Source organism: Aphelocoma coerulescens, chromosome 1A (assembly GCF_041296385.1).
Source record: "Aphelocoma coerulescens isolate FSJ_1873_10779 chromosome 1A, UR_Acoe_1.0, whole genome shotgun sequence".
NCBI lineage: Eukaryota > Metazoa > Chordata > Aves > Passeriformes > Corvidae > Aphelocoma > Aphelocoma coerulescens.
In genome coordinates, this window is record NC_091014.1 from 54,199,634 (window position 1) to 54,222,486 (window position 22,853).

Sequence of the window (22,853 nt, forward strand, 5' to 3'; positions counted from 1 at the left end):
GGTTCTCACATTGTGTATCACATCCATCCACCTGAGCACATGTCCTGGGAAAGATTTAGGCTTTGGATAATAAGAAAGTAGGGCAGTTGCTGTTGACAGCTATGCTTACTGTGCTCCTGTTGGCAAATAAACAGGAGGAAAAGTGCCAGCCCTAAAATCAAAAAGGAGCAGATTCTGCTTGATATGAACACAGCTCCCCACAGGCTGCTGCAATGCAGTGGCATCTCAGTCCTTTAATTTCTTAATGATGTGGCTGCCTCAAACCCTCCAGAACTTGAGGCAGTGAGCTCCTAGCATCCATAACACTAACTTCTAGCAGCAGCTAGAAGGCCAACAGGAATTGCCCAATTTATCTGTGTTGCCTGTACCCTGCCTGCCTAAGTTACTTGACTTTGATGGGAAACAGAGCTTACTTTTGAGCAGTATCTAGGACACTGGAAACCTGACCCTCATTCAAACACAAAATATAATCCAACAAAGGCTAATTATTCCCTGTGGCTAAACAGAATCACACAGAGAGCCAGACTGGACTGCTAGGACCCCTCTCTCAGTGGAAAGGAATGAGAGGGAGAGGTACAAAGAGGCAGATGGTATATCTGAAACATGCTTTGTGTAGCTTTCTATTACACATGCAGGTTTTCCTCTTGCACCTGTTTCTACCACTCAAACACCAAACTATTTAAAGACGGCAAAAGGGAGAGAGGGTGTGGAGGGATGCGATTCATTCTTTGCATTCTCTTCCCCAATACTTGCAGGTCCTTGATTCCCCTTTACGTGACTCGTTTTTAACTTTTTTTTCCCCCCTCTTTCAAGGCACTGCAAGTTTGTGGCTAGAGAGCAGGGAAAATTTGCATTTAAAGGGTTTTAGTAAATTAAAGGCCCTCGGGGAGTTTTCCAGAGAAACTGAACTCAATTAAGGTCCAGGTCTCAGGCATCACTTCTGCTGAAATAAAATACAACCTCCAGCAAGGACATCTCATCAGATGACCAGTTAATATAAGTTCAATGTTTACAAAAATTCTCTCCTCCTCTTTAAAAACATGACAATCCACTTTGGAGCATTTCTACTTCATAGCAACTAAAATTAAAAAGAGAGGAGGAAAAGCAAAAATGCAACCTTCTAAGAAAGCAACTACAACTCAGGTCTATTCAATGCATAGGGTAAAAGCTAAAAGGAGTACTATTAGCTTGTGTCTCTTTCTGTATCCTGTGAAGACACTGTGGAACAGCTCATTTTCTTCCCGTCAATCAGTTCTGCAGCCTTCCCTGTTTGCTGTGCATGGTGAATGTACAGAGCACCTAAAGAGATCTGCTCCCTATTGTTACCCGCAACAACATGGACCAACAAGAGCACAAACCAACAGCAGCTGCCCATGTCTCCAGATGCACTTATATTCTTCCACAGAGGAAAAACAAATGAGTACAAATGCTCATGAGGAAAACGTTGCTAATTTATTAGACGTCGTGTCCTTTGTTTGAGCCAAACAAGACTGCATATTTAAATACAAAAAACCTTCAGAGTCCCAGGAGATTCCAGAAATGCCAGAACCCTGAGCTCCCCTCCCTCAACACAGAGAATAACCTCTCCCACCCACTTCTCTGCCCAGGCCTGCACTGAATCCTCATTAGGGTCTCTGGCCCATCTTCTTCAGGGTTCTGTTCAGCTGGAATTAGAGAAAGCAAAGGTCAGAAAAATACACAGTGATTGATACACACTACTGTTCCCCTCAGCAGACTTTATCCAATGCCTCTTAATTCCTTCCTCTCCAACTCACTGACAAAGAGAGCTCTCGAGCAAGTATACTGTGTCAAGTAGAAAGGGAAAAAGTGGAACTCTCTCCTCTCCAAGATAGCAGAGGAAGATGTAGGGAGAAGAGAGGACGCAAGCGTGTAGCAGCGATTATCACAACCCTGTATTAAGTCCCTAAATCTCAGAATTTTGCCCTCTGAGTTTCCAGTGTGGAACAACCTCTGTTGGGTGAGAGTGGAGTAGTGACAGAATGTCATCTCCTGGCCAAGCACAATGCTGAAGCCATCTCTGCTCCAGAAATTTTTGAGGCCATTTTCTAGAGCCATAGTTATGAAGTTAGAGATATAGTTTTGGTTGTGTTACTGACCAGCATCCCTGGACAGTAAAATTCTTCTCCTTTTCCATTGTGGCTCAAATGAGCACTTCTCACAAAAAACATACCATTCCTCAAAGGCCAGCAGCTGTTGCTTAGAACACCTGCCTTTGACCAGTGCCTTGCAGAGCCAGGGCTCAGTCCAGCATGGAATTACACAGCTGTCTCACACAAGTGTGGACCCTCGAGGGCCTGCACAGCACAGTGCTTGCCCCATGTCTCCTGCAGAGCTACACAGCTCTCCTGCCCAGGCCTCACCTCCTCAAACTTGTGGATCTGGCGGATGAAGAAGTCTCCATAGCGTCGAGCGACCTTTGTGTCTGCAATATGGATCATGTCCTGGGAAGAGAACAGGATGAGATTAGGAAAAGGACTGTGCTACTAGCAGGGAGACAGCAAGAACTGCCAAACATAAGGATCAAGCTATGGGGCTTTGCCCCAGCCATGGCTCAGCATCACACATATCTGACCTGCGCTAGTCCCACAGCATCCATTCAGTTCTCTTTGGGCTGCCTTCCCTCATACATTTGCCTGGGATGGGTCCCCAGTTCACACTGTACTCACTTCTCACATTCTCATACACTCTGTCTGGTTTTGTCTTCCTTGCAGCAGTTTGACAGTTCCAACCCCAGTTCATGCTTCCCTCTTTTCAGTCATGCTATATGCCATGACAGCTGAGCTGAAACATGGCATGAGACCTTGCAAGAAGAGGCCTGCTCTAAGGACCAAGAACACAGGGCAACCTGGTCTCCTTCCTAGCAAGGAATCTAATGGTTACTGCTACCTTCTTTGAAAATAGAGTCCTACAAGACTCTTTGCTATGCTTCCTGCTGCTGGAGCTCCAAGGGCAGATGGTGACAGCCCCACACCTTGTGTTTAGATTCCTCCTAGAGCAGCCACAGCTAAATGCTGCTCCAGTGCAAAGCAGACCTGTAACGTGACCAAGCAACATCTCTGCTTTGTCCAACAAAGGAGAGATGTGAGGGACACCTACAAGGACAATCCCACTAACAGCAGCACTGTCACTCAATTATCACCTCCCAGAACACTGACAAGCAGTTCCCTCTGTCCTGGGGAAGTGTTCGTTTTCTAGGTACAGTGACTGCCAAAGCTGCCTGTGATATTCCATCACTCTTCATCCACTGACACTCTTTTCATGCAGGGCTATAACTTCATTGTGGGCAGCCAAGCCCTACAAATGGCAAAATAAGGAGGAATGTTTCCCACAGAATGGAGCAAAACTAGGTGCTGCCAATTCCAGAATTTCTTGGGTGAAGGAATTTCCCAGCCAGCAAGCGGCAGATACCAACCTTGTCAATATAGAAGTCAACCTCAGAGGCAGACTGGAACTCTCCATCCAGGGCAGATATGCCACTGGTCCATACCAGGTTCTTCATCTTGTGCTTGAAGACGAGCAGCTGGATACGGAACTCCTGCTCCGTGAGGTCTAAGAAGCCAGCCAGCTTTGCCACGGGCATGGTGGTGTAGAGCTTGAGGAAGCTACGGATGGTGGAGAGCTGGGCCTGCTGCTGAACTTCATCAGCGAAGACCTTGAGCTGCTGCAGGAAGGGCTCCTTGTGGTAGTTGGGGTGCACATTGTCATAATTGGGCACCACAGGGGAGAGGAACTTGGGGCAAGCGTAACTGAAGAGCTCCTCGTAGACCTGCGCGTCGCCCTTCTGCATGCGCAGCATCTTGTCCCCGTACTTCTCGCGCAGCTGCAGGTGGATGCTCTCGTCTATGCGCATGGGGTACATGGTGAGGGCGATGGCCAGCAGCGCGTGCATCTGCTCGTTCTGCTTGTTGATCTGACACAGAGAGGAGAGCCTGTCAGCGCCACAGCCTGCTCAGGCTTTAGGGTGCCCAAGGGAGCTGCGCTTCGCAGAGGAAGATCCTTTACACAGAGCACTGATGGTCCTAATGCTCAAGGGGAACAGCACAAAAAAGCAGTGCCTCTGGGCAAACCAAATGGATGAATGACATATCGAGGCTCTTAAAAATAAAAGAGAGGGCTGGACATGAGGAAGGTGCAGAGTGAATGCATCCAGAGCCATGCAGAACCTGGATGGCCAGAAGCACATTTTACTATTTTGGTACAAGAACATGCAGAGAAGGGAACGCAGATGGTTTAACAACCATCTCCTGGCAAGGGACAGTTATCAGGGATGTCAGTGAAGGAAAGACTGAGAATAAAGATTTATCTGAGTGTGGGATGAAATGGACAGCTGTGTGGCTGAAACAGACACACCAACTTTTTGGAGTGTCATGGAATTAAGACTGGCAGGATTTGGCTAAACAGAGTTAGAAATTAATCATAAGGATAAAAAGCAGACAGCAGGTAAAACAGGCACCAAAATCAGGAGGTAAGACAGCTTAGGTAGAAAGAGAAAGGAGCTTTGTTACACCCATGTCTGTGAATGATTATCAGATAAAGGAAATATGGCAACGGCAGCAACCTGAAGTGCAGGACTGGACTAGAAACACAGCTGAGTCTGAAGGAGCATCAACAAGAGTTATCATTAGCAGCTGATACTCATTAACAAACCTGCCTAGAGGGAGAGTGCAGATGGAGGTGGGACAACCTTATGGGGAACACCCAAAGTAACTAGTAACATAGCTAAGAGAAAATATTGTCACATGTGGCAAAGGAGTTCAGAGGATCCCCAGTCACCACCACCAGCAAAGTCCAGGAAAATAAAGCCCAACTATTAGACATAAGCTATCGGGTGACAGAGGAGGGACAGGAAAGAAGACAGCAGCTTTTTCTTTTGAGAAGTCTAGTCTATTCTTTCTCTTACCATCTCGTATTTGTAGGTCGTCCTCTGAAACATGCTCTTGGTCCTCTGGATGTAGAGAAGGATGTTGGCAAAGACACGGATGGCATCCTGGTAACGCCGCATCATAAGGTACGCGAAGCCCACGTAGTAATAGGTGGTCACCTGGCACTCAGGCACCCGGGAGTACATGCTCTGAGAAGGAAGGAGTAACATGCTATGTTAGAGGGGAGACAACAATCCAAACTGCTTGTTAGCCATAATCCAGCCACCTCTGCTTTCACGCCCATCCCAAATACAGAAAGGAGAGGGTTAATTCAGGATACCTCACCTTCCACCCATCCCTGCAGCAGCTTCCTCACTGTTTTATTAGATCATCCCATTTCCTATGTTTTCCAGTTTCAGCTTCCTGCAAGCAGAGGACCCTTGCACTGTGTCTAACATTGCTCAGTTCCCTTTCCCCATATTTCATTCCACATCCTGTGCCAGACAGCACATATGTAGATCTGTGCCAAGCCCTGGCCCAAGCCCATTGCAGTTGGGCTTTTACTAGCCACAAGCAGCACCCAATTCTAATGCAAAACCACTCAAGGTGTGAGCAGGCATGGTGAGAACAGAAGTCAAAAATACAAGAGCCACTGACAAAGGTAAGAATGGCATGTTCAGGTAGTTACCACTGCACTATGACTAGCAATTCCAGCAATTCTCTGTAACAACACTGCCTTGCACAACACAGCAAACCTCCTCAAAAACTGGGCAATTGTGCTGCAACAGCATCAGGCATTATCATATGGCTTGATTTAATGCCAAAGCTCCAGCTGTGCTCAGCTACAAACTCCTGACAACTACAACAGATACAAACAGTTCCTCAGCTGGAAGATTCAGTATAGCAATTTTTCACCAGCATGTTTGAACAGAGAGATTGGGAGACTGCAAAAGAAGGGTTAAAACATGTTGTATTACCTTCTTGTTGAGCTCAATGTTCTCCAGCACCTTGATGGCTTGGTAGTAATCTCCCAGCAGAGAGTGCAGACGCAGCAGCCCAACCAGGCTGAAATAGCCCAGCATCTTGTAGAGGGAGTGGCGCCCATATTCACCAGCCACACTTTCAGGGTCACCTAGGGAAAAAAGGAACCACAATGCTATCCTCCAAGGAAGCAAGCTTCCCTTTCAATACTCTTCTGTTTAAAAGCAAAGGGAGCAAGGCCTGAAATGTAATCACTGGTATTTCTCAAGCCAACAGAATCTGTTCCCAGCCAATCCATACACTGATTATGGATTTGATCCAGCTCCCAAACAAAGTTAACAAACTTGGGTCAAATCAAAGCAAGGCAGCAGACACCAGTGCTGCTTGGCACCACCCAAAGCTCACCTCCACTTGTATAGACCTCCAGCTGTCGGTTGATGTTGGATTTGTCCACCAGAGAGTGCAGCACATTAAGGACACTGTGGACATTCCAGATCTTGGGGTTGGAACGAAGGAAATCAATTTCCTCTTCAGACTTTTTGGCTGTTTTACAGCGGTACTGGCTGAAAGACTGGAACTACAGGAAAAAGCAGAGATTTCACTGATGAGCAGCTTTTTTGGAGATGCTCAGCTAGGTGCACAAAGCTTACTACTTGCTCACACAAATGCATTACAATAAACTACAAGCTGCATGGAAAAAAAAAGTTTCATGTGAGATCACGTGAAAATCAAAATGGCAGATTATACCATCTTTAAAGCACCTAAAAAAATTATACAGTACAGAGAGAAAAGGCCAGGAGACAGATCAAAGCAAAAAGGATCTCTTAAACAATTAGGACAGGCAACTAAACACAAATTTGCTGTCTGAACAGGTAGAAACAAGAATGACCAAATTATGTGTTTGCATACACACATCTTTTTCCTCTACATGCAGACATCTTTTTTGTTCTCAAGCTTGACAAGACAACACTTGAGGAATTCCAGGCAGCTCTATAATAAAAGTTATGGAGAAAGGAATATAGTCTCTAAAGAGAAAAACCAATAGCATTTGAGATCTGTACTGTTGCACTCAGAACAATAAGTGGAAAAATATTTCTTAATGTCAAGACCTCAGATCACAGCTTATTTCAAATCAGGTCATCAGTCTCTCAGTGCAAGCATAAAGGCCCTACTGACGAAGAAAGACTGAACTTTTGCTCTGAAAACAGAAATAGGCATTAAAGTTCATGACTCCCCAAAGAGCACCCTCCAACTTAAAAATCTGTATGTTTACAACTGCTTCATCCGCCTGGTAACATAAGAGTAACAGTGATCACCTAAGATTTTCAACCTGCAGTGGTTGATGCCCTTGCTATGGAAATCACAGCAAGGGAAGAGGTGGAAAATTTATACAACGAATAAAGGCAAGGCCACCCTAAAATGGCCCAGTTTTATAATCACAAACCTGGTATATGAACTCATCAATGATATCCCAGAGCCATTGGTTGGGCAGTTCCAGAGGCGCAGGGCCATCAGCATCTGCAGGAGAATAGATGAGGGGGTTAACACCTTGAGCAAGAACATTGTCAGAACTGAAGGAATAGACAAATTAAAGAACACAAGAATTTCCCTGAAATGGGAGATGCAGCAGCAGATGAACGAAGCTTTCAGTAGAGCTGAGATATGTAGCTTTGACTACCTCAACTGTTTTCACTTTCCAAGACTATGAACATGCCCAGGGTTAATCTCTAGAGTGGAACTGCTCAGCAGCATCAGCTCTCAGAAGCTGCACACAGACTGTAGGGGTTTATCCTAACTGATCCATTCTCCACAAGGCTTGGCAGGGAGTCACAAACACTAACATTTGTTCCAAGGGGAGTTAACAACAGTAAACAGTTGGGAAACACTGCAAGTTTTCTTTAGCTTACTGCTTCATTTTACTTTTTAATAAAGAGAGGTGAAGCAGTTCTCAGCAAGACAGAAAGCTAAGTAAGTTTTATTCTTTACAGTATTCAGAAAGCACTGGAAACTATACCTGCTTTTTGTGATTTTAAATTTATGGATGTAAATTGCTCTTCATTCAACAAACTCAAACATGCAGAGAGCTTATAGACTACTCTTCCCTCTATTATTTATAAACAAACATGCTGCAGTTCTTCTGACCCTTTCTGCAGCTCTGCCCTCCCCATCCAATCTCTCTTTCTGAAATTCACAAACCAGGAATAAATTGCAGCAACTCACTGAGGATGTAGTTGAAGAGATTGCAGTAGTTGTAATAGGACTCAAATCTCTGCTCCAGTGTGGGACCCCCCTGAAAAGAGAAGTCAGCACAGTCTGCTTCAAGCAGGGCAGGAGGGAGTTCATGGGCAACAGCTTAAGGACAGTCACAGTAGTAAAGGGTTTAGTTCAGGAGTGTTAGAACCAGTATTCAACCAGGACATCCACCAGCATCACCCAGAAAACCTGAAATTGCAGCACTGTTGTCCCATAAAACAGGGATGACTTTTCCTGTACAGGTAGCTTCCCCCAGAATGACTGAGCAGTCAAACCTCCTGTGAATTTTCTGCATTAACCTTCCCTGTTCCCCTCTGCTGTTCAGATTCAAGAACTTTCTATTACCTTAACCAGCTTTCCTTCCTTCTCTGCTCATGAGAAGCCTTAATAGATCAACAATTCTGTTTCTGGACAGCATTTCTAAACCCTTTGACCTACTGGTTGTTTCAGCTGGAGACACTGAGTCTGAGAACCACTAACAGCACAGCTCGAGAAACCAGTTTCTCCTGTTAAAGCCTGGCTTGTGTTAACACAGCAGCCTTTTAAAAGTGCCCATTTCTCCACCCTCTGGTCCACAGTAAAACTGCAGTTAATTCTTATTTAGCTCCTAAGTCACGCATCTGTTCAGACTTTTTCCTTTAATAACCAAAGACTATGATCTTCTCACTGATTTCAAAGCAGCTTAAAAAAAAAAAGCAAGGTTTGTTTTGTTTCACAGAGCATTATTCCTTTCACTTCCTTCTCCTGCATCCTTTATGGTATCCATGCTTCCCTTTTCACATGGCACTCTGATCCCATGAGAGGTTTTTAATCACAAATAATGCACCTTCCTTTTGTGACACCCCTTCTCACTCACCTGCTAATTTAAAGAGCCATAAAGAAACACACAAAAGCAATAAAAAGGAAAACTCAGTTACCTTCCAACACCCCCTTCTTCCCTAACTCACTAACCATTACATTTGATGTTAGCAACAGCCTCCTGAAAACCCAGATCCAGTCTCCTGATTCATTTGAGTTACCAGGGAAACCTGCACACTCATCACCACCAAGCTTGAAGAGACAGCTAATGAGCCTCAGACAGACAATCAAGTCTTTCTTGCTTTTCAGCAATCAGTGAATCCTTACTAAACTAACAAAAGGCAAGAACTTTAAGCTTCCCTAAAACCAACATGACTCACAGCTCATGAACCCATCCAATCCTGTCTTGTAAAGGTTAGGGGACCACTGATACAGTAGTGGCAGCAAGATTTGTCAAGTTTGCTGGCACAGTGAAGCCAGCACACAACCCACAAGAAGACACGGGGCCAACACTCACGCTGACTTTGGCGTAGATGTGCCTGTAGTACAGCTCCTTGTATAGGATCAGGAAAACAGCATCTGGAAAAGATGACAGAAGCCACAAGGCCTATCAGCCTCCTGCCACAACAATAAAGGGAGGCACAAAAAGACACTTTGCTCAAGTTTGACTTCTTGCCAGGCATCTGCTGAAGGAGTTGCCAGAGTGAACAAAGGCGACTGACTCAAGCAGCAGCAATGCTGTGCACCTGCTAACTCAGGATCAGAAGGGATTCAGTTCCTTCTCTCTCTGACAATCAAAGAGAAGGTAGGAGACTCACCATTTCCAACCTGAGGAGCAATGGCCTCAGCCTCTGGCCATGGGGTGTTCTTAAAAAACCTTTCTGTCAGTTTTGTCCAGCTGAAAGACAGACACACACGTGGTATGAGAAGCCACTTCTCACTCAGTATGACAGTGCTGGAGTCAGAGATGACAACACAGAGACCTTGGACTTGGTGAAAGCTGAGCGGCACCACCAACCCCTATTAGTAAATCTGATGCTGAAGCACAGAATGAGAGTTGTAAACTAAGCAGTTAAACTTCAATTTATCCCCCAGGCATGAAACGTGCCTGATGTGTATGTCACTTCCACATTCCCTTTATGGCAAGCTGACATGACTACAAGCAGGAGTGGAAGTAGCTATTGGGAAGACACAAAGTTACACCTCACAGCTTTCTGCAAATTGCCTGACTAGCCCGACTGAGATCCCTTTTTGCAGCCTCTGTTCCTGTTAGGCAAGGGATGACATTTTCCTTCAGACAGGTCACAACTCATCTATAGTTATGTTAGTCTGATGGGCTGGAAATATCTAGAGAGTTTTTTTTCCCCAGAACCAAACCTGGTTTAGAGAAAACCCAAGTTTGGAACAGCACAGGTAGCAGTCAGCCTTTAAGGGCATCACAGTTTAAACAATGATTTCTATCTGCTGGAAGGATAGTATTGTACCTGTTCTCATAAATGTCCTGGATCTCGTACACCTTCTGGTCAATAACATCACTAGAAACCCGGCTGGCCTGGAGCTCGTACACCTTCTGGTCAATGAGATCGGACACCGTCTTGTGAAAATACTGAATGAAGTTTTTGATCACTTCGGGGATCACCTGGTAGGTCTGCTGTTCGTACTGGCGCTCGTAGGCCAGGTCTTGCTTCGGGTCTCCTGCGGAGAAAGAGAACCAGTGAGGCAGCGGCCGCACGGCCCGGTCCGGGCCAACAGACCCAGCCAGGCGCACGCAGGCCCGGGGCGCCCGTGGGGCCCTCACACTCACCCGTGTGCATATCATAGTCGTTGGAGTACGCGTAGGGGTCGTAGGCAGCCTGTAGGGAGAAGGCGGCAGTGAGTCCCCGCGAACAGCCCCGACACGACCCCTGCCCCCGGGCCCCCCGCCCGCACCTCGTTGTCGTAGTCCTCCCCCGGGTAGGCCATGGCGGCGGCGCGGCACGAAAAGGCCTCCGGGCGGAAACGCGGGCCCGGCGCGGCGCGGGCAGGGGAGTGGGGCGGGCACCTGGGCGGTTGAGCCCTTCTATTGGCTAAAACAACTGCCTGTCTTCACCCTGCGGAGCCCTCATGGGCGGGCCATGGCCCTGTTCTCTATCTGATTGGAGAAAACAACTGCCCGTCAGGCTCTCCGGTCACAGCCTCCGCTTTCCGCCCCGCCTCTCTCCCACCCGCTCCCTCCCCATTGGCTGCATGCACGGCTGGTGTCGCTTCCCATTGGTCGAGAGGAGCGGGCCGCCCTGTTGCTATGGTGGCGCCCCGCCCCCCTCCCCGGCCCGGGCCGTGACGGGATGGAGGGTGGCGGCGGGGCTGAGGGGGCTCCCGCCGCGGGGCCGGAACCGGCACCGGCACCGGAGCCAGAATCGGAGCCGGAGCCAGAGCCAGAGCCAGAGCCGCGCATCGCGCTGCCGCCACTGGGGCCGGGCGGACCCCTCGGCTACCTGCACGTCCTGTGGCAGCGGGAGGAGCCCGCGGGCAAAATCCCGGCCCGCCGCCTGCGCAGGGCCGCCCGCCTCCACCGGCGGCTGGGGCCTACGGGCAAGGAGGCCCACGGTGAGCGGCGGGGAGCCACTGTCCCACTCCGGAACAGCCCCTCCTTCGGCCGGCTCCTCACGGGGCTTTGGGAGGGAGGTCGGATCTGTTCGGTGGGCGGCTTGGGAAGGCATCCCCGGTCCTGCCAGGGGAGGGTGCCCGTGAGGAGCGGGCGGGCCCGCGGCCGGCTTCGGGAGGTGACGAGAACGATTCTTACCTGGTGCCTTGATCTGTTTCCTCTTCTCTGGACTGAGCCAGCGGCAGCGTGCTTTGGCCCCGCACCTGTGCTCGAGCACCAGGACGGGATGTTTCAGTAAAGAAACGTGCCTGTTTCCTCTGTGCTTTCTAGTAATTGCTTTTTTTCCTCCATAGCTCTGAAAAGACTGCGTGAAGCTGCCAACAGCAATGATTTGGACACAGGTAAGGCTTCTGTCAGTCCTACTTGGGACCTCTTCTTGGAAGGGCAGCATATCAAGGACTCTTACTTTATGGGAGGAGGAAGCGGCTGCACATAAGTTTGTGGACAGGGTGCTTTAGATGCTTCAGATCTAGAAAATGCTTTTTTGAAGCCTGGGTCTGTTCTCTCAGCAGAGTGGGACTGGTTATAGTGTTCACTTTTTCACTGCCCGTGGTTCATAGTGTTAGTCTTCCATCTTCCTGGAGCTAAATTAGCACTGCACCATCTCAGCTGTTTTGGTACGTACTTTTATCCAGTTGTTAGTAGCAAGAAAATAATGTTTTGATTTAGGTGGAAAAGTTATGATTATCTAAGCCATACCCTGTATGATGAGGCAGCGTGACCCAGTAGATCAGAACCAGGGCCAGAGCTAGACTCTTACCTTCTTCTGGTTTCTGCAAAATGTCCTTGTGGCCCATAAATTCTACATTCCAGATGTCCAACCTCAACAATACATCTTCTTCTCTCAGGCTTTGTTAATTGAAGTATAGGAGAGTTAGTTTATCAAAACTTAAAGTTTCAGTAGTTTTTGCAGTCTGTGTTCCCACAAAAGTAACTTCATGACAACTTTGCTAGATGCTAGCTAAGAGTTGTATATATATTGATTATGACTAAGCAATTAATTTAAAAGGTAATTAAAACGATTAACTAGAATTACTAAAAAGTTCTGTCATTTCCAACAATTCCCCCCTTTGGAAGTGGTCTTAATTTTCCTTTAAGATTACTTCCACTTAAATCACTGGGTATCTAGCAAAACTTAAGGCATTCAAATGCACAAATTTCACTTGTGTCTTGTTGTAAGATATCATCGATATCATGGATTCATTCCCAACAAAGTTCCAAATCAGGGTGTTATTTCTTTTAACAATATCTTGGTAACTTCTCTTGCTGTGTTGGTGCAACAGGGAAAAACTTCAGGCTATCCAGGGAATGTGTCAGCTAAAACCAGTAGGTATCAATATCCCTCTTGTCAAGGTAACTCAGAAAAGTCTATTTGCCTATAAACTCCTGGAGAGTTTCCTCTTTTTCTAGTCCCTAAAGGAGGTCTTTTGTAGGGCTGTGGATTGTTTTGCAACGTATTTTACACATACTGACTACACTTTTGATTCCTGGTATTTTTACACTAATTACTTGATGCTTCAGGTGAGCTGTAATAGCTTATGCTCCCCAGTGTGATTCTCTGTGTTTATCTTTGGCTGCTTGTCTCATCACTGCTTGAGGTACTATGTATGGTATGTCATTCCATTTCTCTTGCTTTTGGCAATATAGCATCAACTGTAAAATACCATTTTGGTGTAAAATACCATGAACTGGCCATTTTTCTTGATTGTCTAACAGATAATCTGGCCACCAGAGAACACAATATTCTGTTAACTGTTTCCGAGTTAGAGAATCGCTTTTAAACTTTTTCCAGTGCTGCAAAATACAACCTAAAGGTGAACGTTTGGGTATTGCCCCTCCTCCCGAGTTCAAGCAGAAAAACCATAGTAAATAAAAATTCCAGCAATCGCTAAAACCGACACGAGAGAGCGCTCTATGCACACAAATACAATTCCAGTCACTGAAACAGCAGCCGCGGTGCTAACGCCGAGGGGAGAGCTCTGAGCAAACAATCTTTTTTTAACAATTTACATTACTGAAAACCAAACATTTAGTACACACCAAATACCGTAAAAATCACAGTAAACATACAATGGCTTCAACACTCTTAGAGCAAATGGATTTTCATACAAACTCAATTTATACTTCTAGCACACTCACATTACCACACACTTGCATTTTCCAGCACTAACGCATACCTTAGACTTTATTAAGCACAGAAATATCTGGGCAGAACCCTTCCACAGTGTGGCTCTTTGTGCAAGCAGCACTGTGTCTGACTAATCAGTGTGCAAAGCAGAGGACTCCAACCACACCTTTTGGTAGACCCTTATATAGTTTTACAATTACAGCTTTCCAGCTAGGCAGTGGGACACAAACACAATTCCATTAATATTCACTTATAGAGTTTTACAGTTACTTTTAATAGAAAATAGCCAATTATATCATCATTTTCTTAACCCAATTATGTTAGAGAGTGCAAGCTTATGATTAGGTATACCTTTCTAAACCTTCGGTAATGTCTTAATAGACTCTCAGGGGTTTTTGCCTTGAACTCACCTGGATCAGGAGATCGAAAAATTTCCCAGAAAAAAAGCCTTTCAGTGTCCACCCAAGTCCTTGATCTGTAAATCTGTGGAGTGTCAAACCTGTTGTCTCACCTGGATCACCAGTAAATTGTTACCAAATCCTCTGAAATTATTAGGGTAAATAAAACTCTCTAACACTGTCTTTTTAGTGTTAGTGAGTAAGATGTTACTTTGCTGTTGGCCAGGAGGGGTTTATGTGGGTACCAAAATTTCAGCCTCCACACAGACATAGATATAAAACTTTTTCACTTGTTCATACGTTTTTAGCAAACAGAGAAATTAACGCTCATGGTTCTAAATCACATAGTTCCTTTCATTAATTAGTATTCTGTCCTCTATTGGTTATTGATTTCTCGCTTCTCATGCTAGTTAGTCCATATTTTTTAGTCTTTTTAGTATCTTTTTCCTCTGGTAGGGACTTTTCAACACATATACTGAGTCTTTGTTAGTCCCTTCTTTATCTTCTGGTTTCTGCAATGTCTTTGTGATCCATAAATTCTGCCTTCCAGATGTCCAACCTCAACAATACATCTTTCTCTGGTTTTGCTCATTGAAGCATATCAGAGTTAGTTTATCAGAAGTTAAAGTTTCAGTAGTTTTTGCAATCTGTGTTCCTACAAAAGTACCTTATGACAACTTTGCTAAATGCTGGCTAAGAATTATTTATATTCACACACTATTTATAATTAATATATATAGATTATGATTGATGAAAACAATTTCAAAGTTAATTAAAACCACTAGCTAAAATTATTAAAAAGTTATATCGCTTCCAACAGGAACATGAATGAATGCAGCTTAACGGAAGTCTTGGTTTCAGTCCAGCTTGGATCTGATAGACAGGTTCCCGTGTTCACCTCTTGTGTTTTGTTTACTCTGCAACTTGAGGAAGTGTGCTATGATTAATTTCTTTTTCATCAACAAGTAAACATCTTTACTGTTTCCTGTGGTGGCACTGGGTGGGAGAGGTTATGTCATTCCTACTTGGTTCAGGGGAAGACTAGCTAAAGTATTCCGAGTAATGGTTCTCACTGGGGCCACTGCCAGTCTCCCTGTCTTTCTTCTGGGGTATGAAACATTCCATGTTAATGCCACGTCCATCTTTTCAGGTGTTCCTTTCAGTTCTGTACCACACTTGAAGTAGGAGGTGTACAGGAAGAAGTTCAAAGATGGCTATAGTACAATTTCTGGAAGCTGAGATGAATGGTGACTTTCAGTGGCCTGAAACACTGTTGACTGTTGTAGAATATGCTGTTTAGAGATCACAAAATATAGTGAACTTGTGAGCATTTTTAACATCTGTGGAATGAGCTTTATTTTACACACCAGTTAGTATATCAGGATGATCTCAAAACAACAGGAGTAACAGCCCTTACAGTTGCCCTTAACACATGCTGCTGTAGGTACTATTTTTATGCCCCTAATCTTTCCACCCTTTACTGATCTCTTTGCACTGCTCTTGGCAGGTTGGCGCACTCCCCTGTCTGCTTCCCAAATTGTTGCCACCATTGGTTAGGAAGGGGCATAGTCAAAACAGGTGTGAAGAAGTGGCTTTTCTCACTACCTGTGGTTACACTGTGAAACTTCTGACCACGGGTCCATGTTGATGTGAAAAGTTTACACAGGTGCAGAAAAGGACCGTGCAAATCCATGGGGAAAGCCCATGGAGGGGTAGTAAGCACAGGATGCTAATTCTAGCTTGGGAAGTGCCTGAGATGCAGCTGACTAAAACCAAGAGTTAGCCCTACATCCTTCCTATCCTTTAATATTCTTCTCTAGGCATTTGCTGCTGATTGTCCTTGGAGCTTGAAAATTTGGCTAGGTGGATCCTTAGCCTTTAGAGCTGTTGGCTTATCTTTTATGGCAACATGTGGAAGGTGGTGAAGGCTGAATCAGAGGGTGAAGGTTATGTTGCTTAGGCTGGTTCTGCTGAGCTGGGAAGCTGGTGGGAACTGGTTCAAGTCCAGGTGACTCAGCAGCTGACAGCATGTGTTTCTACCCCCAGAGGAGCAGATAGCATTACCCCTCTCTGATCAGGTGCCCCTTCAGCTTACCTGCTTTCTTCTCCTTGGTTCTGTCAGTGCAGCAACTCTTGGAGGATGGAACTGACCCGTGTGCTGCGGACGACAAAGGCCGGACAGCCCTGCACTTTGCCTCCTGCAATGGCAACGATCACATCGGTGAGGCGGGGGGAGTTCTTTATTTTGATTCAGCAACTCGTCAGAGGTTGCTCTTTTCTGTTCCTTTTGTGTCAAAATTGCCAACTCTCGCCCCGGGGCTTGCCATGTCTGCCTGCTGGAGTGGGAGCAAGACCTCCCAGTTCTAGGGCTGTACTGGTGCAGAGGGAAGGGTGTCCCTCCTCCCAGTTCTTTGCATCAGGGAGCCCAGAGGCAGTGGCACTGCCTGGCTTTGTGCTATGTCCTTCTGCATTGCTGCGCAAACCCCTATCCCTGTCTCAGTAAGGAAGCTGATGAGCTGAACAGAAGCACCCATAAGGCAGCCTAGTGACTGCCACATGGACCTGTGGCCCATGTGGGCCTGACCTGTGGGGCAAAGGGAAGGGACTGATGTGGTTCTGTTTCCTTGTTTCTAGTCCAACTGCTTCTGGACCATGGGGCTGACCCAAACCAGAGAGATGGGCTGGGCAACACTCCCTTACACTTGGGTAAGTGCCACACAGATGAGCTTTGCATGCAGAGAGGTGAGGTGAGAACCTCCTTACTGTTCCTTTCCTCTTCACCTTCCTCTTGCCTGTGCCTCAGAATGCATGGCCAGATTTAAGGACCTAGGAGGGACTCTTTGCACTTCATTAGATTCACTCCTCACAAAGATTTAGGGTCAAAGAAGAGGTTTGAGAAAATTGATTTCCCTCCCGCTGCCAGCCCCAAGGAGTGCAAGATCTATTCCAGAGAGGGTACTCAGGCTTGAGTGTGAGGTTAATCTTAGCATTTGGACCGTTCCTCTTTCCCGTGGCAAAGAAGCCCTTTGGGAAGCAGCAAGCTCTGTGCTTGAGCAGAAACTCATTTTTGTTTGTACCTCTGAGTTGTATGTCCTGTGTTTTCCCTCCCCAGCTGCCTGCACAAACCATGTTCCTGTCATCACCACGTTGCTGCGCGGAGGTAACATTTCCTCTATAACAATTACAGCCTGTCCCCTTCCTGCCCTGCCCTGTTGATACTCCCCAGGGACACCAAATCTTCATGGTAGACCTCACTGTCCTTGCTCGTGCATCTTGCAGGGGCCAGAGTTGATGCCTTGGATCGAGCTGGCAGAACCCCACTGCACCTCGCTAAATCAAAGCTGAATATCCTGCAGGAAGGACTCTCCCACAGCCTGGAGGCCGTACGCCTTGAAGTGAAACAGGTAAAAGAAACAGTCCCGTGTCCTGGTAAGGTGGTGCAGCCCCTGGCAGCCTCCTGCACCCTTTACTTAAATACCTGTCTGTAGGCTCTTAACTGCTGTGGGAAGAGTTTGACTTTTCCTTTTGTTTTCAGAGACTTTCCTGTTTCCCAGCCTCTAATTTTTTCCAGGGCCTCCCTTGGCTCTGGTAGGCTAAGGATGCATTGAGTGTCTGAATTCTTGGGCTGTATGGAGCATTCTCTGTTCTTCAACCACAATGTAAGACAGATGCCTTGTGGCAGGAGAGGGACCGCAGCATGAGGCTGTAGCTGTGGCATACACATGCTCTGTGTTCCTAGCACAGTCTACCCTACTCCAGTATGTGGAGGCATGGAAGAAGAAAGCACTCCTGGGGCTGCAAATGCCTGGGGCATGGGCCTCACTTCAGGAGCCACATAGCCACAAGGATTTTTATTCTCTGTGCACGAATGGATCCTGCTTTAAGTTCCTGCTCCTCACAGCGAGGGAAGCTAACTAGCTATAAAGAAAAAGTTTGGTGCTTTCAGGGCTAGACCTTATGCTGTTTCAGCTGGGCTTATCTCTTTCCCCTGTTCTTAAACCAGGCACAAGGATCACAACTAGTCCATCTGTGACTAGTGAATGCCTCTGGTGACTCACTGGACTCTGATGCTGCCATTAGTGCTATGTAGTTGCTTTGCCTGGGTTCGTCTCTGGGGGTCATGAACTCTGCTGTGTACTGCAGTGTCAAGGCTGCGTGCTTGTCAATTTAATTGCAATTTAATTTTTGCTGTAAAACACCCCAGACTGGTGCAGCTCTCTGATGTTTGCCTCTTATGCCTGTTTGTTTCAGATTATCCAGATGTTGCGGGAATACCTGGACCGTCTGGGGAGGCATGAGCAAAAGGAACAGCTGGATGACCTCTGCTCCAGGCTACAGATGACTAGCACAAAGGAGCAGGTGGGCAGCACTGAGCTACTCTGACTCACCTCCTTGCACAGTTAGGAGAATGCAACTGCATGAGCCATGGGACACTGAAGACGTGGTTATTGCTCACATTGGGTGAAGTGGGCAAGTTACATGATGATTCATGGTACTCCTTTAGGTGAAAATTCAAAATGCAGAAAGCGTTGTAGTGCCTAGCAGCAGGGAAGCTGAGGATCAGATGGGCTGAGGACACTGTCAGTTTAAGGCCAGGATCAGCACAACCACATGGGGTTGCAGGCCTGGGGTTTTTTTCCTACAAAAGACTGGCCCTTAGAAACAGGTTTAGAGGAAACAGCCCTGACACCATTGTTAAGTTTTGGGTAATGTAGCAACATGCTTGTATTTTAAGGACTGGCTAAATCACACAGAGTGGAGGTCAAGCATCACCTCCTGAAGAATGGGGAGAAGCTCCCATTGCCTTAGATTAGGGCTTGTTTGATCATGAGGATAGTAGCCCTTCTGCATGATTGTTGTCACCCTAAGGGATCCTGTCCTAGTATAAGCTCAGCATGGGCATTACTGGCAGTTCTAGTACAAGGGTGGTCCCTGCTGCATGGGGCTTTCTTCTGTGGCGGTGGGTGGCTGCACAGCTGCATTCCCCTCCCTGATGGCCATCTGTACTCTTCTGTCAGGTGGATGAGGTTACAGACCTCCTGGCCAGCTTCACATCACTCAGCCTTCAGATGCAGAAGATGGAGAACAGGTAATGGGCTTCCAAATCATCTTCCTGATGCAGCAGGAGAAGCCTTAGAGAGAAGAAAAGGAAGCTGAAGTTTGCTTCCCAGATCGCTGACTAAACATTGCTGCCAGCGGCCATTCCTGCCAGACTGACTCTCCAGTGGTGCTCAGACTGTTCTGTTGGTGCTGCCACAGCTGCCCCATGGGGAGGCAGCAGGCTTTGCACAACAGAGGCAACAGACAAGAGTACTGCAGCTGTGACTTTGGGGTAAAAGAGCTGCTCTACTTTTTACCAGATGGGCTGGCGATGAATAGGATCCCCTTTCCAGAGATATTTTGCCTTCTCCTAAGTGTGTCAGCTCAATGTAGGCGGTGGCCAATGCCATGTGCAGTTACCAGCCCTGACTAGTGCACTCAGCAGCTGGCCAGCATCATGGAAATGCTTGGAACAGGCACCTTTTGCCACCTCTGTACTGCTCAGTTGCATGAGGGAGAAAGTGAATGCCTTGAGCAGCAGAAGGCTTTGTGCTATGAGAACACACATTTAATTCTGCATGCTAGAAGCTGAGCAAACATACTGCTTTGAGGAACGTGCCCTGAGGCTTAGTCGTCACCTTCCCCAGAGCCTGCTGTCAGAGGGCACAGAATGTGTCTGGTTACAAATGGGATACAAAGTTTTTCATGGCTAGACTAACAGCTTTCACTGGACCCATCTTTAAGTCTGTTGTAAGTTAGCACTTAAATATTACAGTGTAACACTTGCAAAAAATACCCAGATACACAGGTAGCTGGTCAGAACTGCCCTGATGTATAAGAGAATAAGGATTGGAGGGTGACAGTCTTAACTCAGTTCTAGGCAGACATCTACATCTTGCAAAAAACCCCCCAGCATAGCAAACTTCTGTCTGTGTTTCCTGTTACTGGCAGTCTCAGGCAAGAGGTCCAGTTGTGACAGGAGGTATTGTGCATTCAGCCATACTGTGGGGCTAGGATGGAGGTGGATTTACCTCTGCCTCAGCAGCACCAAACCCATTGCTCAGCCATTCTGTGTCTCTTGCTTGTCATGGAGAACCTTAAGTGCAGTGTGAGAAACGAATTATGGCTTATGCTTGGACCCTGAAGTGATGCAGCTATGAAGGATGCAGGGAAATGCTGTTGCTGCTCTCTTGCTTCTGCCCACTGTGGTTAGCAATAAAGATTTAGGTTGCTTTGTTTTGGAGAAGGGATCCATGAAGTCTCATTGATAGGGCACCAACAGCAACAGGGTGACAGGAACATGCCCGGTAGTAATCTGAGTTCCCACCTGTGTAGCACACCGTGGTACATGGTGTAGCCATACCCATCCCACAGCTTGGGAGTCGCTGGTTTGAAAGAGTTTATTATTAGCATTCAGCTTAAACATGCAGCAACCACAGTTTGGAGCTTTCTTTGGAGACCTTCAGGTCAGCATTCTCTCTGATATCAGTCTCTTGTCCAGGAGAGGCTTAGTGGACCTCTGTTCAAAGCTGAGGTACCAGGAATAGGCATGGCTTTTAGATGGGTTCATTTGTGGGCTGCTGGAGGACGCAACTGGGAGCAGCAGTCTCATGGCTGGGCTGGAGCTGTCACTGTGCATATTGATACTTCATTATGATTGCTGGATGGGAAGGGCGCCAAGAGGGTGGGAGACAATCTGACCTTTTTGTATTTTCAACGTCAATAAAATCCTGTCAGCCTTTTCTGATTCCTCAGCCAAGTTCTCTTTTTCAGAGCGGCCCACTCCTCTTTCTTTACATCTGTTCCAGGCCCCATGCACAGCACTGGACTTGGTAACCACTGCTCTCATACCTGGTCCTCAAATCAGAAGCAACAACACACAGTTGTTTGAGTTCAAACACCACTCGGTTTGCAGATCAAAGTACAGGGTTGCTGGCTGACCTTTTCTGATCCTGACTCCCACAGCCAAGAAATCCAAACTTAAAATCTAGGTAGTTGCTGTGAAACCATACAAATAGAGGAAAGATAGTCCCAGCAGGACTGCTTCAAGCTGGAAGAGGAGTTATTTTGCAAAGAGGAAAAGCAGCCTTGCCCAGTGGCAGAAGTCATGCCTTGCCCCATGCTGGATAAAATGGCTGTGCTGTGAAGAGACAGTAAGAGGGTGAGGGGTTGGGGAAGGACATCTGGGCAGGGCAGAGAACTTCCAGCATGGCCCCTATGTGAGGAGCAGGTGACCTTCATGCCCACTCTTTACTGAAATTGTTTCTTCCTGTCTTTACAGCCCAGTCTTGATGTCCCCATACACTCAGCTGCCAGCACTTCCCCCCTCACCAGCCTTGTTGCTGAGGAGACCATTAAGGTGCCTGAAGAGCAGGTGACTGAAATGCTCTTTATCCCTGCAGTTACTTTGGTTGTTCATGTTGTCTCTAAGTAGACACCTCTTAGAAGCTTACCTCAAACCCAGGAACACATCTAGCTGAGACTCAGAGTGTGGCTTTTAGCCTCGGCACACGTGATGTTGTCCACAGCTCTTCAGGCCTTTGTCTTCCCTGGTGCTGTTTTTTTTCTTAACAGCTCCTGACAGAGGGGAAAGGTGGGGGTGCTGCAGCCAGCCAGGAGCAATTGTCTTGTTTCTTTTGCAGCACTGCTCCCTCCGTGGAAGGAGAGGCAATAAAAAACCAAATGGTTATAGGAAGTTTTGCCACTGCTTTGGCAGTAACACCAGGTAAGAAAGAGAAAAGCGCGTTTGGTTTTCAGTGGGGAAAAAATGTATCAGGTAGGAGTTGTATTCTATGAATCACTGCAGTCAGTTCTGTTTTCCTGCCTCAGGGCTTGAAGCTGTGGACTGCCCTGAGCCATATCATGTGTTTGACACTGGATGGAGAAAAGTTTTAGGTTTCCTTGCGTCAGCCAGTCATACCAGAGCCTTAACTATCCTGTCATGCTCAGCAGCTGTATCCAGAATGAGAGTTAGGTGCAGGGGCAGGAAAGAAGCTCTTCCAGGGGAGAAGGAAACATGGCTTCACACTGTGCTGAGAGCTGTTGACTGGCACTGCCTGGTTTTCTTCCTGCTTCTGGCCTGGAGATTTCAGCTTTTCCCAGCTGTTTTTCTCTGTCCTTGCACCCTGTGCCACAGATTTCCCTGCACAACCCGTGAGGTTGGTGGCAGTTTTCTGCATTTCCCAGAGGTGTATGCTGCAGTAATGGAGAATGGAAACAACAGCACAGGTTTTCCTCTGCTATTTATTTTGCCATTAAAATCAGTCCAGCCTCCTAATTTTCTTTGTGCTACACCATCAAATGCACCCCCCAGATCCCTTCCTGAGCAATGATTCATCCCTGTTCTCAGGGCCATGATATCAACTGGGACTTTGGGCTTTGCTTCCCTCTCACCACTACTTGACCTCCAAATACACTTTGTTTCCCCTTCTAATTCAGAGCATGGGATGTGCTGAATTCCCAGCCATCGAACCCAGCAGCAACCTCCCTGGCTCTGCAGCAGCTGCTGTGCTGTAAGATGCAATCAAAACCAGCCAGACTGAGGATCTGGCTCAAGTAAGCGAAGAGCTGAGAACCTGCTTGTGTCTCACAGAGGACCCACAGAGAAGCAACAGCCCTGACAAGGCCTCCCAGCAAAGCTGCATGGATGTTACTAAGCAAATGACCTTTCTCTGGAGCAGCCACTTCACCCACACAATCGAATGCAAAGTGCACACTGCAAGGTGTGT

General features: G+C 46.8%; 2 protein-coding genes across 3 annotated transcripts; one reads left to right on the top strand and one right to left on the bottom strand.

Moving 5' to 3' along the window:
* Window positions 1-1,433: 1,433 nt before the first annotated feature.
* Window positions 1,434-10,925, bottom strand: EIF3L (eukaryotic translation initiation factor 3 subunit L). The gene is made up of 13 exons (XM_069002823.1): window positions 10,845-10,925; window positions 10,720-10,768; window positions 10,400-10,610; window positions 9,734-9,813; window positions 9,433-9,494; window positions 8,085-8,154; window positions 7,309-7,382; window positions 6,270-6,441; window positions 5,861-6,015; window positions 4,922-5,092; window positions 3,434-3,931; window positions 2,382-2,462; window positions 1,434-1,664 (listed from the first exon to the last, which is right to left on the bottom strand). Exons 1-13 carry the CDS (start codon window positions 10,875-10,877, stop codon window positions 1,626-1,628), a joined length of 1,695 nt encoding a protein of 564 aa, XP_068858924.1. The 5' UTR covers window positions 10,878-10,925; the 3' UTR covers window positions 1,434-1,625.
* Window positions 10,926-11,219: 294 nt separating this feature from the next.
* On the top strand, window positions 11,220-22,664 carry ANKRD54 (ankyrin repeat domain 54). Of its 2 annotated transcripts, XM_069002826.1 has the most exons (11): window positions 11,414-11,501; window positions 11,853-11,900; window positions 16,213-16,306; window positions 16,720-16,791; window positions 17,198-17,245; window positions 17,365-17,489; window positions 18,337-18,444; window positions 19,104-19,174; window positions 21,407-21,499; window positions 21,768-21,850; window positions 22,564-22,664. In XM_069002826.1, the coding sequence occupies exons 2-11, from the start codon at window positions 11,886-11,888 to the stop codon at window positions 22,578-22,580; spliced, it is 726 nt and encodes a 241-aa protein (XP_068858927.1). In that variant the 5' UTR covers window positions 11,414-11,501; window positions 11,853-11,885; the 3' UTR covers window positions 22,581-22,664. The 2 variants fall into 2 exon arrangements, with proteins under 2 accessions (XP_068858926.1, XP_068858927.1); XM_069002825.1 differs by lacking the exons at window positions 21,407-21,499; window positions 21,768-21,850; window positions 22,564-22,664 and having other exon boundaries at window positions 11,220-11,501; window positions 16,208-16,306; window positions 19,104-20,879.
* The last annotated feature ends 189 nt before the right edge of the window (window positions 22,665-22,853 follow it).

Excerpts from the sequence above, each read along its gene's own strand:
- EIF3L (XM_069002823.1), bottom strand. The coding sequence starts at position 10,877 with ATGGCCTACCCGGGGGAGGACTACGACAACGAG. Across the intron at positions 9,495-9,733 it reads TGCTCCTCAGGTTGGAAATG|ATGCTGTTTTCCTGATCCTA; the intron begins GTGAGTCTCCTA and ends CATCTTTTCCAG. Across the intron at positions 3,932-4,921 it reads CGACCTACAAATACGAGATG|ATCAACAAGCAGAACGAGCA; the intron begins GTAAGAGAAAGA and ends TCTCTGTGTCAG.
- ANKRD54 (XM_069002825.1), top strand. The coding sequence starts at position 11,240 with ATGGAGGGTGGCGGCGGGGCTGAGGGGGCTCCCGCCGCGGGGCCGGAA. Across the intron at positions 11,901-16,207 it reads CAGCAATGATTTGGACACAG|TGCAGCAACTCTTGGAGGAT; the intron begins GTAAGGCTTCTG and ends TGGTTCTGTCAG. Across the intron at positions 16,792-17,197 it reads CAACACTCCCTTACACTTGG|CTGCCTGCACAAACCATGTT; the intron begins GTAAGTGCCACA and ends TTCCCTCCCCAG.